A 14,851-nucleotide genomic window follows, 5' to 3' on the forward strand; every position below is an offset into this window, starting at 1 on the left:
AAGCGGTGTTTGTCAATATCTACGGAAAATTACGAGTCCTAGAAAATTTAACCTTTGAAAATTATAATATACCTACCTACTAGGTTACTTACTTTTATAATTTACTAGATGATGCCCGCGACTTCGTCCGCGTGGATTTAGGTTTTTTAATCGCGTGGGAACTCCTTGATTTTCCAGGATAAAAAGTAGCCTATGTGCTTCCCCGGATGCAAGCTATCTCTGTACCAAATTTCGTCAAAATCGGTTGAACGGATGAGCCGTGAAAAGCTAGCAGACAGACAGACACACTTTCGCATTTATACTTAATATTAAGTATGAATTTTGCGAGTCACGGGACAGGGAACCAGCTTTTGCAAGGATAGTCTTGTTGCAGTAGTAGGTACCTACTTACCCTGGTGGGAGGCTTCGGCCGTGGCTAGTTAGCACCTTACCGGCAAAACCGTTCCGCCAAGCGATTTAGCGTTCCAGTACGATGCCGTGTAGAAAGCAAAGGGGTATGGGTTTAATAAAAACTGACATACCCCTTCCAGCTTAGCCCGCATCCATCTTTGATTGCATCGTCACTTACCACCAGGTGAGATTGCAGTTAAGGGCTAACTTGTATCTGAATAAAAAAATAGGTAGGTATTTAATATTTTTAACGTCACTTTCCTATAAGTAAGGACATATTAAGTAGTCTGTATGTGATTGACATCTTCCGACAATTTGTTTATAATTGCCGTTTGATGGGCTGCCAGGGTGTTCTTACAGTTTTGAGGGTTCCATACCCAAAGGGTGGCAATGGGACCCTATTACTAAGCCTTCGCTGTCCGTCCGTCTGTCTGTCATCCGACTGTATCTCGTCAACTGTAGAGAGTTGAAATTTTCAGAGAATGTCGCCATAACAGCAAAATAATAAAAAATTCAAAATGGTCGCCATGTTAATTTTTTTTTAAAGATTTAATTCTTACAGAATCCTTCGTGTGCGAATACTGATATTACCTAATTATTTTTGTAAAAGTTATATTTATTTATTGACAGGTTACGGCTGGGTATAACATTATTATGTAGGAACTTAGGAAGTTTTTAATATGTAAATCTTCATCACGTTTTACGCCTCGTGCCGTAACCTTAAAACCTTCACATGTCATCATCATCATCATCATCTCCTTGACAGGTCTAGGACTCACATGTTCTTATGTCATCTTAATTTATATATGGGACTTTGTCCGGCACGGATGCAATACATCGTAGATTCGTAGCTCTACGCAACTTATAACCACCATAGTAGAACCATAGACTTATGATTTAATGTCTAGTGTCTCAGTAAATAAATTCAATGAAAATTTAATTAATGTTTGAATTATATCAACGACCCCTATGTACTACGCACTAGACGGGTCGTTTCGAACAAAAAAAATTATAATATGCAAGCAATTGACCTAATTGGCTAATTCTATATTATGTACTTAGGTATAAATACGATCACTAAACTAAAATTACAGGTCAAATGTATTGCTCCTTTCGAAAAAGTTTAGAGATTGTGTTCAACATGAGCTACATAGTCATATGGTCCAAGATCCCACTGCCGCCAGACGTTCCTTACTTTGTGGGAAACAAGAAGGGATAGAGTAGGTAGTGCTTGTGTGTACTTTTAATGTACGCATATTTGCTAGCTTGTACCTCGGCCCAATTTAAAGATATCTGTTGCTAAAGACACCTAAAAACATTGCTCGCTTTTATTAGTGTCTGAGTGCTGATTTGTAAGTTTGTACCTACATAATATAAAAATTACAACTCAGACTATAAGTAAGATTAACTATGTTATTTTTTGCGAGCTTTAAAGCGTCTGGCGGAATTAACCGCTGACAAAAAGTGTCTGGCAGTATTGAATATTAATTATTAAGAACATTCTGTAAACATACATGAAAATCAGCAGTCAGACTTTAAGATATGTGAGATTTTTTTTAATAGGTAGGTACCTTCTGATAGCTATACATTGGCCCACGGCACAAGCTAGCAGATATGCGTAGTTGCGTACCTACGTTAATAGTGCACACTAACACTACTCTATCCCACGCATTTTGTTTCTCAGAAAATAAGGAAGGTCTGGCGGCAGTGGGATCTTACTCTATACCTACTTATAATACTGTACGATTTTTGTTCGAAATGACCCATCTAGTGCGTAGTACGTAGAGGTCGTTGTATTAGACACGATAACGATACACGATAGGTACATGCGACGAAAGATCGAAAATAATTATTTCTGCAAGCATCATTTATTCTTAGCCCCCTTATCTCACAAGAGGGCAAATGTTTACTCCACAATTCTGATAACAAAATAATTGTCTCCTGTCAATTGTTACGAACAAACGCGCCAATTGTCGCCATCTTGTTACAAAAAGGTCTTTTATTAAATCAAATCAAATTTTATAAAAAATCAAAGTGAAATACCGAATAAAAAAAACAATCAAACGCTTAGAATTTTTAACAATTTTTTTTTAAAATATCCGTACTGAAGTGTTTATTAAAATATGAAAAATAATGATAAAAGAGTTAAGTAAACGGACTGTTCACGAGCAACTGTTGCAGCAAGAGAAGTTGTTTGAATCGAGGAACAAACAAAAGAATAGCACCAACATGCCGGTCTCTAAAAACGGAAAGCGGTCCCTGGTAAGTTACTTTACCTATTTAATACGGCCTGCCTCTCGAGTGAGAAAGGTTTTGGCCATAGTCTACCACGCTGGTCATGTGCGGATTGGTAGACTTCACACACTTTTGAGAACATTATGGAGAACTCTCAGGCATGCAGGTTTCCTCACGATGTTTTCCTTCACCGTTAAAGCAAGTGATATTTAATTAATTAAAACGCACATAACTCCGAAAAGTTAGAGGTGCGTGACCGGGATCGAACCCCCGACCTCCGAATAGAAGGCGGAAGTCCTAACCACTAGGCTATCACAGCTAATATAGGTAATTAGTCTATGTCTATCTGATAGTCAAGTCGTAAGGACGTCCGCCTTCTAAGCGGAGGTTGGGGAGGTATTTAATTACCTAATTAAAACGCACAGCACTGATGTGGCAACGCATTCAAAGGATTCGAACCTGGGACCTCATAATTCGCAGCCGAATAAGCTAACCACTTTACAAATAGGTAGTAGGTATAATATCAAATTAAGCAGGATTAACCTCTTACCAATAAGTTGATTTTATCGGAAAAGAAATAGCTGCAGGTACCTACTTATCAATAAAATGGTATCCAAAGGAATATACGTACAATCCAATATGCAGAAAGCGTGACTGTTATCAGGGCAGTCTGATACCGTTGATCTGATAAGGCCAAATATACCTATTACCTAACCGTCCGTCGTATCGATAGTTATTCTAAATATACGAGGTGATGTAGACATAAAATCTGTGTACCTACTTACTTACGTAACGGGTTAAGTTTTCGTGGTTATTTAGGTGGTTAGACTTCAGAGTAGGTACCTGCGACATATTTTTTTAAAAAGAACTTTAGATTATTTTATATATTTTTTCCGGCTGTGCTTAAAATTAATGAATAAAAACATAAATAATACCTACCATAAATTTTCAAAAGTTTTCAAGTTTTCAAAGAGTAGGTACCTAGTGACAATTCAAAAAAAATCATTGCTATAAATTTTCTATTCTACTTATTTTAACTAAACTATTATTCCTAAAGAGCTCATACATATTTTGCTCAATAGTTCTTTTTCATTATGTGAAAAACTATTTCTTTTCGATTCTTCTTACTTATTCATATTCTAAAAGAGGAACGACCGAGAAATAAACAAGTACCTACCTACTTATAAATTAATACTTATTTATCATAATTTAGTGCTGAGTATAAGTTAGTGAACTTTGTGTATCTATTCGTACATAATGTTAGTTTTTTAAGACTTACTTTAGGATAATATGCCTAATATTATAATTAGGTAGGTAGTTGTTGGGTTTATAAATGTGTTAGTGAACTTTGTCATAGAATATGGCCGCCGAAGACGCCTGGGAAGCACAAGCCAATAGCCGGTTGACTGTGAGTAATTCGGTAATTTAGTTAAGCGTTACGCCTCACGGCGTTCCTAATCTAATACAAATAGTATAACCTATAATCTTATTAAATCTATTTTTGTCCCGAAATAATCATAATAAAATATAAGTTCGAGAAACTGCGTTAATTATGATAAAATTTATCTAACTATTACGATACCTAATCTACACATATCTACCTAAACCAACAGCGTTGCCAGATCATATAGGTAGGTACCTATGTGGCGAATTCTACAAACGAGACCCGGCTAAGTGCGAGTCAGACTCGCACCCCGAGGGTTCCGTACTCGGGTATTTTTTTAAAAATTTTACACGATAAATCAAAAACTATTATGCATAAATATAAATGGAAATCATTTTTAGAATGTACAGGTAAAGCTCTTTCATATGATGTTCCACTTAGTGTAGTTTTCTTACTCTGAAAATTGAAAATACTAAATATTTGTTCATGAACACATTTTAAGTTTTTTTGTTATGTAACCATAAATTCACGGTTTTCGGGTTTATTCCTGTACTTGTGCTATAAGACCTACCTACCTACCAAATTTCATGATTTTAGGTCAACGGAAATACCCTATAGGTTTTCTTGACAGACACGATGGACAGACGGACAGACCGACAGACAACAATGTAATCCTTTAAGAGTTCCTTTTTATTATTTTTGAGGTACGGAACCCTAAAAACGTAAAAAAACAACAAATTAGCTGCCCAAATGCTGAATTTTGATCTGTGGATATGAAGTTGGATTTACCTCGTCGATCGGCTAGTGCGAGTTGGACTCTTATGGGGTCCATACCATCGTACAAGAAATACCATTCTTTTTATATTATTTTCATGGCAGCAATTTTGAAATTTTTGTTATTTGTTGTTATAGTGGCAATAGAAATAGGTACACATTTTGTGAAAATTTCAGGTCTCTAGCTAATATGGTTCACGAGATATACAGCCCGCTGAGAGACAGACAGACGGATGGACAGCGGAGTCTTAATAATAGAGTTCCGTTGGTAGTTGGTTTGGTACCCTTCGGGTACGAAACCCTAAAAAAGACAACACCGTCTACTTAATTAAGTCTCTTTGAAAAGAAAAAAGTACGAAAATAAGTCCGAAGCTACTAACGAAGCCGAAACAGTACGAAATTCATACTGTATTTCGTGTAGGGCAAAATTGAAAAGCGCTCCTAGCGGTAACGTGGGGAACTACGGCCTACGCACATTTTAGCGAATAAACTAACAAAATAATAAAATTCAAAGTAGCAATATTTTTTATTTTATTTTGAGAGTGATTTAAGTGGTGATAGCCCACTTACTGGTTTAGACTTCGGCTTCCTATCCGAGAGGTCCGGGGTTTGAGAAAAAAAAATTAAAAAATATTTTTGTTAATGTAGTAGGTAAGTTAAGAATAAGTATAGGTATTAGGTAGGTACTTTCATATGCATTTAGTAAAATATTAGAATTGTATATTATTATTTATTATGCAAGTAAAAGCGTAGCCCGAGACGTTGGGTAGACCAAATAAAAGAGGCGGTCGACACACCTATCTGCAATGCAATCCACGCGGTGCGAAACAGAGGAAAATGGAAAAACATCGTAGCAAAGATTATATCAAAAGGGAGCCACGATCCTCAAAATTGAGGGAGCGACGCAGGAAGATGCAAGTAAAAAGTTGTTATTTTTACAAACAAACACTTCAATTTTATTTATTTGTAAAGAGTCTTGACTCAGTGCTATAGATAATAATAATAGGTATGTACCTACCTACATAAATAATTTAAATATATTTTTAATGTGAAGCCTCAGAATACATAGGTAGCCTTGTGTAGAGCTTAAGAATGTGGAGCGTATCACAAAAACTTCCGAATAAATTACGTTGTTGGTTTTAAAAATACCTACTCGTAAAATACCCATGCTGGTCGAAAATACAAAATGGCCGTCAATAAACGATCATTGATACTTCCCGTGGCGTAGTAATGGGCATAAAGAATGTCTTGACTCTTGCCTAATGCCTATCTAGTATCTACCTACTACGCATTATCAGTGGATACGAGTTATAGGTACAACAAATGTACGCGACGCGATCGCTCTACTAACAGTAGAAAAGCAAAGTTAGCACTAATGCCTAATTTACACGCATTAACTTGTTAAGTATTTAACTAACTTTAACTTAATTTTAAGTAACATAATGCACATAAACAGTGAATTTAGTAATAAGATAGGCCGTGTAAAGCTAGCGAACAGACAGACAGAGAGACATGTAATATTACTTAGTATGGATAGGTGGTTAAAATTTTGGTCTCAGATCGTTACTCTGGTATTATGGGTTCTATGGACCTTATTTCTGATTTGAAAGAACACCCCGAGCATGCCTACCTAGCTCTTAATCGGCCGCTGAGTGCCTCTAAATTTTCCATATTTTTTAATAGGCCGAAACACCTACCTAGATATATAATATACTTACAACTTACCTAGATACAAAATAATATTATGGCTATTATCAGTTCACAGCGCGTGGCATTGCCATTTTTTAATAATTTATTTCCTTATTATTTATGGTGAATATTAATTGATAGGCTTTTTAATTTGCTGTTTTAAACACTATTAAGTTTAAAAACCTGTCAAGTTCCAGTCGGACTCGCACACGAAGGGTTCCGTACAATCGTATTGGTTTTCAATTTAGGGTTCCGTACCTCAAAAGGAAAAACGGAACCCTTATAGGATCACTTTGTTGTCCGTCTGTCTGTCGGTCTGTCAAGAAACCTACAGGGTACTTCCCGTTGACCTAGAATCATGAAATTTGGCAGGTAGGTAGGTCTTATAGCAGACATTCGGGGAAAAATCTGAAAACCGTGAATTTGTGGTTACATCACACAAAAAAAATTGTGGACATGAACAATTGCTCTTTCAAAGTAAGATTATTATACCAAGTGGGGTATCATATGAAACGGCCTTAATTGTACATTATGAAACAGATTTTTATTTATTTTTAGGCATAATAGTTTTTGATTTATCGTGCAAAATGTCGATAAAATACGTTTGTAGTACGGAACCCTCAGTGCGCGAGTCTGACTCGTACTTGGTCGGTTTTTTTTTAAATTTACAGGGCGACCATTTTGAAACTATTGTTATTTTTTGGTTTAGCGACAATAGTAGCTAGCAACGCTCTGTGACAATTTCAACTTTCGACCTAATACGGTCCATGAGATAGGTACAGCTCACTAACAGACAGACAGATAGACGGACAGCAAAGCCTTAGTAACAGAGTCCCATTGGCACCCTTTGAGTACGGAACCCTAAAAATGGAAATAACATTTTTTCATGTTAGAAAACCGGTTTTCACATTGACCGGGTGAGCCTACCTACCTACAGTTTAACAAGAATTGGAATATTTTCGAATTGAGTCACTGCTCACTATTAGATATTACTTATTACAAAACATTGTGAAATACAAAACTAGAAAATATACAACTTATTTTTTTTTGTAGATTATTTAAGCTATATAACTATAACCATATAGTAACATAATGAAGTAAACAATTATTAATTACTAGCAGTTGCCCGCGACTTCATCCGCGTAAAATTTCTGGTTTCTTATGATATCTGAAATTTTCCCGCTGCAAAAGGCCGCACTTACCTACTCACTCAGTCTCACCTTAAGGCACGGAACCCAGAATACCTAAATGCCAATTTTCATATCTCTAACTTCAAAAACAGGATTTTCATATAACTTTTAAACCCCCATTTCACCCCCTTAGGGGGAGAATTTAGTTACATCCTTTCTTATCTGATACCTACCCCCTAGAAAGAACCTACGTTTCAAATTTCAGGTAAAAATAACGATAGAACGTTAAAACTTTTCTGTAAAAACTTTTCCCCCTGTTTTACCACCCTTAAGGGGGGAATTTCCCAAATTGACTTATACAGATTTTTATTAATTAAAGCTAATAACCTAAATGTCGATTTTCATGTCTCTAACTTCAAAAACATAGGACTTTCATACAACCTTCGAAATCAATATAAATAGGGGGAAAAATCAATAAAAAATCTGTTTTAGAATGCACAGGTGAAGACCTTTCATATGATACCCCACTTGATATAGTTATCCTACTTAGAAAATTGAAAATACTAATTAATAGTTCATGACCACAATTTAATTTTTTTGCGGTTTCAGATTTTTCCCCAAATGTCAGTTATAAGATCTACCTACCTGCCAAATTTCATGATTCTAGGTCAACGGGAAGTATCCTGTAGGTTTCTTGACTGACAGACAGACAGCCAGACAGACAACAAAGTGATCCTATAAGGGTTCCGTTTTTCCTTTTGAGGTACGGAACCCTAAAAATATATTTTATTTAAATTCTGTATCAGCCGGTCGATATCAAAACTTCAAGTAGGTGTCATACGGCTTCCCTTCCGCTAACTGACGCCCTAGCAGTGCAACGTGACTTCTACGGCACCTACCTATACAGGGTGTAACCAGAACGCTAGCAAAAACTCAGCGTTTTTATTTTACTACCTAAACACAATCCAATGCCAATAACCATTTGCCTCATTTTGTAGTTTTAGTGGATTTAGTATTTTTCAAACCCAGCGTGCAAAACTCGGGTCAATACCCTACCTCGACGCGGCATTGATTCTGAGTGGCCTATTTACGCAAAGTTCGTTGACCTCTAGCGTCAGTCAGATCTTTTATTTGCATATTGGGGCTAATTCTGAGCACAACCTAATTTTAGAGTATTCGCATGCTCTTCTTACTAATGTAATATGAAAAGGACAGACACAGTTTGACAGTTCTAAATTTAATTTTTAGATGGTAAAACCCGTGATTTTAGCACGCACTCGCGAACCTACTGTTTAAATTTGTATTGTGCACTAAAATTTAGTCTTTAAATGTGAAAGTCATGTTCCGTTCCTTTTTTAACATTAGTAAAAAGAAAAGGATGCAGATACTCTAAATTTAGTTTAGAGAGAGACTAGAGAATCGGGGCCGTTGTAAACTTAAAAATGGAAAATGGACGGACGACATCAGACGAGTCGCAGGGAGCCGTTGGATCCAGGCGGCGCAAGACCGTGGCGTGTGGAAGTCCTATGTCCTACAAGAGACCTATGTCCAGCAGTGGACGTCTATTGGTTGATGATGATGATGATGATAATGATGATGATGATGATGATGATGATGATGATGATGATGATGATGATGATGATGATGATGATGATGATGAAACTTAAAAATAGGATATTATTATTTATTTTTTCGCGTTTTTTTTTGTGGTGTCATATCAGTAATCATCATTAGGTACTATCACCTGTCTTCGTTTTTGCTAGCATTCCAGTTACACCCTGTATTATGGTTCACTCACATGGGGTCAGCCGTCAATGAGGAAGACTGTTGAAATGTTTTCCCATATCGTGTTACCTTGCCTGATGGGATTTACGCAACTGTTCATTTAGGGGGTTCATAATCCTCTGAACCAATTTCGGTTTAATGCTACTGTGTATCGGCATAGCTACATAATATATTTAAACTATAATAACCCTTCGGTAAATTAATTAATAATACCTACTTATTATCGAAGACATAACTTCAGCCAAAAAATAAATTATTACTTAACTCATTATGAATTCTCAAAATTCAAGTTTCGTTCAAGTCCAACTAGTTCGAAAGAGATTTAAAAAACAAACATATAAAGTCAAAAAAGCTGGTCAAGTGCGAGTCGGATTCGCTAACGAAGAGTTCCGTACCATCGTACGAGATATACCAGACACTATGTAGGTACTTTTTTAAAGCATGGTGGCCATTTCGAATTTTTTATTATTTTTTGTTTTGTCGACATAGAAATTACATACACACTCTGTGAAGTTTTTACTAGGTATATTACTTATTTAAACTTCGAACTAAGAACACATTCCTATTGTCTTTTTACTTATGAAAAAATATCCTTGTCAACAATGGTTCTTGTTTGTTATTGTTGCGATAATAAAATATATTATTTTCATGTAGAGTTTTAATATTTAAACCTACAAACCATAGATTATCTTGCTACAAACTCTCTATAGTACGTGGCAGAAAGTAATGTACATAGACCTTTTGAAGGAGATAGCAGATTTGTAGAGCATCGGTCTGTCGTTGAGACCGTCAAAACGTCATAGAGGTATGAGTGACAGAGACAACGCTCTACAAATCCGAAATGTCATTCTAAAGGCCGATGTGCATTTACTGTCGGCCGTGTATACTGTACTTACCTATTAGGTACGGTTTATGAGATATCTGTGGAAACAGCCCATTGAGAGACATACGGGCGGACATTGGGGGTTTAGTTATTAGTAATAGGGGCCCGTTGGCACTCTTTGGGAAACCTTACGGAACCCTAAGAAAAGAGGCCACAATTTTGTTTTTTCAAATGGACATAGTACCGTAGTGGGTACTATTATATATTCTGTGATAGTATGTCTACTTAATTAACCTTAGAACACCTCTTATGAGCTCTTAAATTGTTAATTATTATATATCTCTATGTAATATTACTTATTATTAGGTCATAAATTAGGTATAATAGGTATGTAAATATTAAACAAATACCTATTTATTTATTAATATTATGTACATATAGCTATAATTAGGATTTAATAATGGCCTAAAAGCCAGCCCGTGCCAGACTTTCCCTATTTTATAAAGCTGCGTACAAAAGTTTCTCTGCGTTTTGTCCCGAACACTGGGAGGAACGTTTGTTTGGATCATGGTGGCTTTGGGAGATAACAGGTAATAAAGGTGTAAAAAATCTTACGCCAAAGTATAAAGTCTATTTTGTATATTTTGTTCAGAATAGTATTACCAATCAAGTCATTGCCAGACACTTAGTATAGTGGCAACCCCCTGCAAGACACCTTTAAAGTTTAAAAAAATATTAACGTCTATCACTCAGTTACCCCCAATGCCATCCGCAAGTGGTTTGCGTAATGCCTACGTACCTTACTTATCTTAATATTTTTCTCTCGTGGGCTTGGATGAATAATTACCCCTCCATGCTCGTGGGTTTATAAATGAAAAATGTCAACCTCACAAGTTTCAGCATCGTTTTCAGTCAGTCACTTTTCAGGTTGAAACATATTGACGAAATAAGTAGGTAATTAGCTCAAGGAATATACCTAATATTATTTTGAAAACTTGCCTAAAATAGATTCTGCAGCGTAAAAAAGCAAATTATCCACTTCTTAACTCAGGTCAAATATCCAATTAAACAGAAGGTACGTATTAATTACATTAGGTTAAATTGGCAGGTTCAGTATTTGTCACTGCCCAATACCACCCTTATCGGATTGGTTCGAGCTGAAGGATTTAGCCGAAAGTTGATCCTCGGTTTACGCACGGTGAGCAGGAGCAAGGCCGCGGCGGCGGCGCGGTCGCGTGCGGCACGGGCGCGCCGGCAGTCCGCGCCGCACCACCATGAGGGACGACGAGCCCCCGCTGCTGTGCGCCTCCCCCGCGCCGCACTCGGCCCCCAACCGCAGCCCCGGCCGCCCTTCCCGCTTCAAGCGCGCGCTCCACTCGCTCCGCTCGTCGTTCCGCTCCGCCTCGCCCTTCCACTTCGCTTCGCTCAAGCGCAGCGGCTCCGCTAAATCCTCAGTATCGGACAGTGAGATCGTGCGAGGCGAACGCGCGATGCGTAGGAAGAACAAGAAACAACGCGCAGACTCGGCGACCGCCCGCGCCGCCGCCGCCGCCTCCTCGCGGAGCACCGACAGCTCGCCCGCGGCCGAGAAATCCAAATCCAACTTACTCAAACGAATGAGCACCATCGGTAAGAGGCGAGCGGAGTGCTCCACGCCCTCCTCCACCGACATGGATCCTGATCTCGACATGGATCCCGAACTCGAGTACGACTCGAAGTTCGACGAAACACCGATCCTGGAATCGAGTCAGGAGCCCGAAAATCAGGAGGCCGCTTCTACGGACAACGTTGACCAAAATCCTAGCCGCTCCGTGCCGGAGTCCACTTCGCCGGAGCCCCCGTTCATCCCCATAGCGGTCGAGCATCCGGTGGCGATGCGGTGTTTCACGAAGGAGGCCTGGAAGAGACGCAGTAAAACCGAAATTCCGAAGCCGATCGAGGAGTCGGGTCCCGGCAGCGCCCTGAAGCGTCGCATCGCATTCGTGGCGCAGACGTCGGCCGCGATGTCGGAGGACCGCGACGACGACGACGACGACGACGACGAGGACGCGGAGGAGGACGGGGGTGAGGTGGGGTCGCTGGAGGAGGCGGTGGCGCTGGCGCGGCAGCGGCTGGCGCAGGCCGCGCATTCGCCCGCGCCGCCGCAGTCGAGCGACAACAACGAGCCGGAAGAGGAGGCGTGCGCGGACAGCATGCCGGCCTACGGAGACCTCATCGAGCCCGAGCACAGGGCTAAGGCCGACGATGAACCGGTGAGTGTGGCGAGCGGCGTCGCTCTCGCGTGCGTGCGGCTCAGTGGACGCAGGCTGTCCGTGCGATGCGCGCGCGCCATGACCTTCGAGGAGACCGCAGCCGATGAGTGCTACCTGACGGTGTGCGAGTGCTGCGGATTCAGCGCTGAGACGTCGCTGTTGTATCCTGTACGTTTCATTTCACGATAGTTTACGAGGAAGGACTCACCATGCCCTTCGTGAGTACTCGTCAAGCTTGCCCGCCCGTGTGCTTTGCAAATTGCATTGCAACAATGAGGTCGTTCTTGTATTTGTACTAGTGTTCCGTAGCTATAGGTCCCGCCTATAAGTACCTATACCTATATAATATATCAGCTATTTCTGAATAATTAAATAAGTTTTTATATAATTTCACGCAATCAAAAATGAACAAAAATTATTATTATCAATCTATGATGCATCCTAATCCAGATTTCTGTGAAATCTGACTGAAGTTAAATCTTAAGGGGTGCAGTTTCACTGTATATTCCGCGGCCGCTGGTCACAATTCAAAATTCTCTCCTCGATATCAGAAAAGCGTTACGAATGAAAATGTTAAAAAAGTCCTGGTAAAATAAGTAAATAATTTTATCTCGGTATGTAGGAAAATGAAATTCTTAATTATTATCACTAGCCTACTAACTTTACTTTTTAAATGATCTACCTCTTATAACACTGAACACTAAAAACGTGTATTTTATTTCGGACTATTTTGGCACGCTTCTTAGAACATTAAGTTTACCGGTTTGACTACAAATGATGTTTTATTTATTTTATTTTTTGATCTATGAATTTTGTAATGGTTTTTGGAGATACATTTTAAATTCAATATTTCTATTTCACAGACTTTAGAAATGTTTATAATATCTAGTTTATATCAATGAATTCTTGAAATGCCATAACCTGTATCAACTAAGTACATTAATTATATTATTTTTGATTCTACGCATCACCTACGCGTTCGATTTTTTCTTTGATATGTTGCTTCTAAGATTTATTTTATATTGTCGCATTTATATTTGATTTGTTTCAAATACCTAATGTTAATATTTTTTCTTATTGGTTCGTTGTTTCGTTCGTTACAGCTTCGTCTCTAACCATTGTATTAACTACGCAGTTGTTTCAGGGAAAACTTTTCAGATATAACTTTGCTTGCTTAGCTCAAGTAAATTTTCAAAGCCTATACCTACCTATATTTATACCTACTATTGAAATTTCTCAAAATACTTTCTTAGTGGGGGTCTACGTTAAAGAGTCTACATGTAAAATCTCAAGATTGCTATTGACATGTCTGTCAGTAAGTTTCTCCTATCATAACTTTAAAAATAACCTAAGTATTCAGATTAACCAATATTTCAGGTTTCAGATTTATTCCCTTACTTGTGCTAGAAGACCTATCTAGCTGCCAAATTACATGATTCTAGGTCTATGTGAAGTACCCTATAGGTTTTCTTGACAGACACGACAGACAGACGGACAGTCCTTTTTCCTTTTGAGGTACGGAATTCTAAAAACTACAGTGACAGACGGATGGATGAATAATTATAATGTAAGTGTTACTTATGATTATTGATTTTGAGTAAGTACCTACGGAATACTACAAAAACATCGATCTCTTTAATTATAAAGGTCCACAAGTGGTTACCAAAAACCTGATCAGTCCAGTTGCAAAGTCATGTTATTATTTTCTATCGAACTATATTGTACCTACCTATGACTTTTATTTTCTAGCAGAACTAGTTTTTTTAATTCAAAATTACAATTTTAAAATTCCAAAAAATCTATGCCAAAAACCTGATTAGTACACCTGCAGAATGTCACGTTATCAGTTAATATTATTTTTACATCGAACTCCACTTTTATTTTAAAATTTTGTAAGAATTTTTCCGCGTGGTGTTTTATTGTGTGTTTTAAGTAATTATATACTTTTTTGGAATTTTAATTTTTTTTTTCTTAGAATTTGCATTGTGATTTTAAATGTTTCTCGCATGAACATAGGTTACCTATTAAATAAATAAAAATTGTTGGTAAGTAAGTACCTATTTCTTCAATAGAAGATTGTTTGTTCTTATAATTTGCCCAGCCTAATAATAATAATGATAATCATCTCTAGATGATCATCAATCAGCGCTAGTTGATGAAGTCATCAACTAGCGCTGTTTCAGATCCTATATTATATTTGCATCGTATATTCCTTGTTTCTCTTATCTATGTTCTATGTCTGTTCTGTGTTGATTGAGATTGTTTAGTTTATAGATAGATCTAATTCTAATATATTGAGATTACACAATCATATTTTCATCATCTACTGTCTAAACTGCTAGCTTCGTGTTTTCCAGTACTTTAATTGGCTTCACTCCTCTGAGTTCAA

At 37.9% G+C, this 14,851-nt stretch overlaps 1 protein-coding gene across 6 annotated transcripts in view; it reads left to right on the forward strand.

The window, feature by feature from the left end:
• Positions 1–14,851, forward strand: part of Rab32 (RAS oncogene family member Rab32) — a 32,379-nt gene that overhangs the window by 2,562 nt on the left and 14,966 nt on the right. Inside the window, exons 1-2 of one of the 6 annotated variants that reach the window (XM_069507215.1) lie at positions 2,337–2,652; positions 3,983–4,033. The exons of 1 other annotated variant lie outside the window; for it this stretch is intronic. In XM_069507215.1, the coding sequence (XP_069363316.1) occupies positions 2,524–2,652; positions 3,983–4,033 (180 nt within the window). In that variant the 5' untranslated portion in view covers positions 2,337–2,523. Of the gene's footprint in view, positions 1–2,336; positions 2,653–3,982; positions 4,034–11,469; positions 12,681–14,851 lie in introns of those variants that run through there. 4 more of the 6 variants (XM_034981207.2, XM_034981214.2, XM_069507212.1 and 1 more) reach the window with 4 other exon arrangements.

The sequence above is a fragment of the Maniola hyperantus genome, chromosome 2 (assembly GCF_902806685.2).
Source record: "Maniola hyperantus chromosome 2, iAphHyp1.2, whole genome shotgun sequence".
Taxonomy (NCBI): domain Eukaryota; kingdom Metazoa; phylum Arthropoda; class Insecta; order Lepidoptera; family Nymphalidae; genus Maniola; species Maniola hyperantus.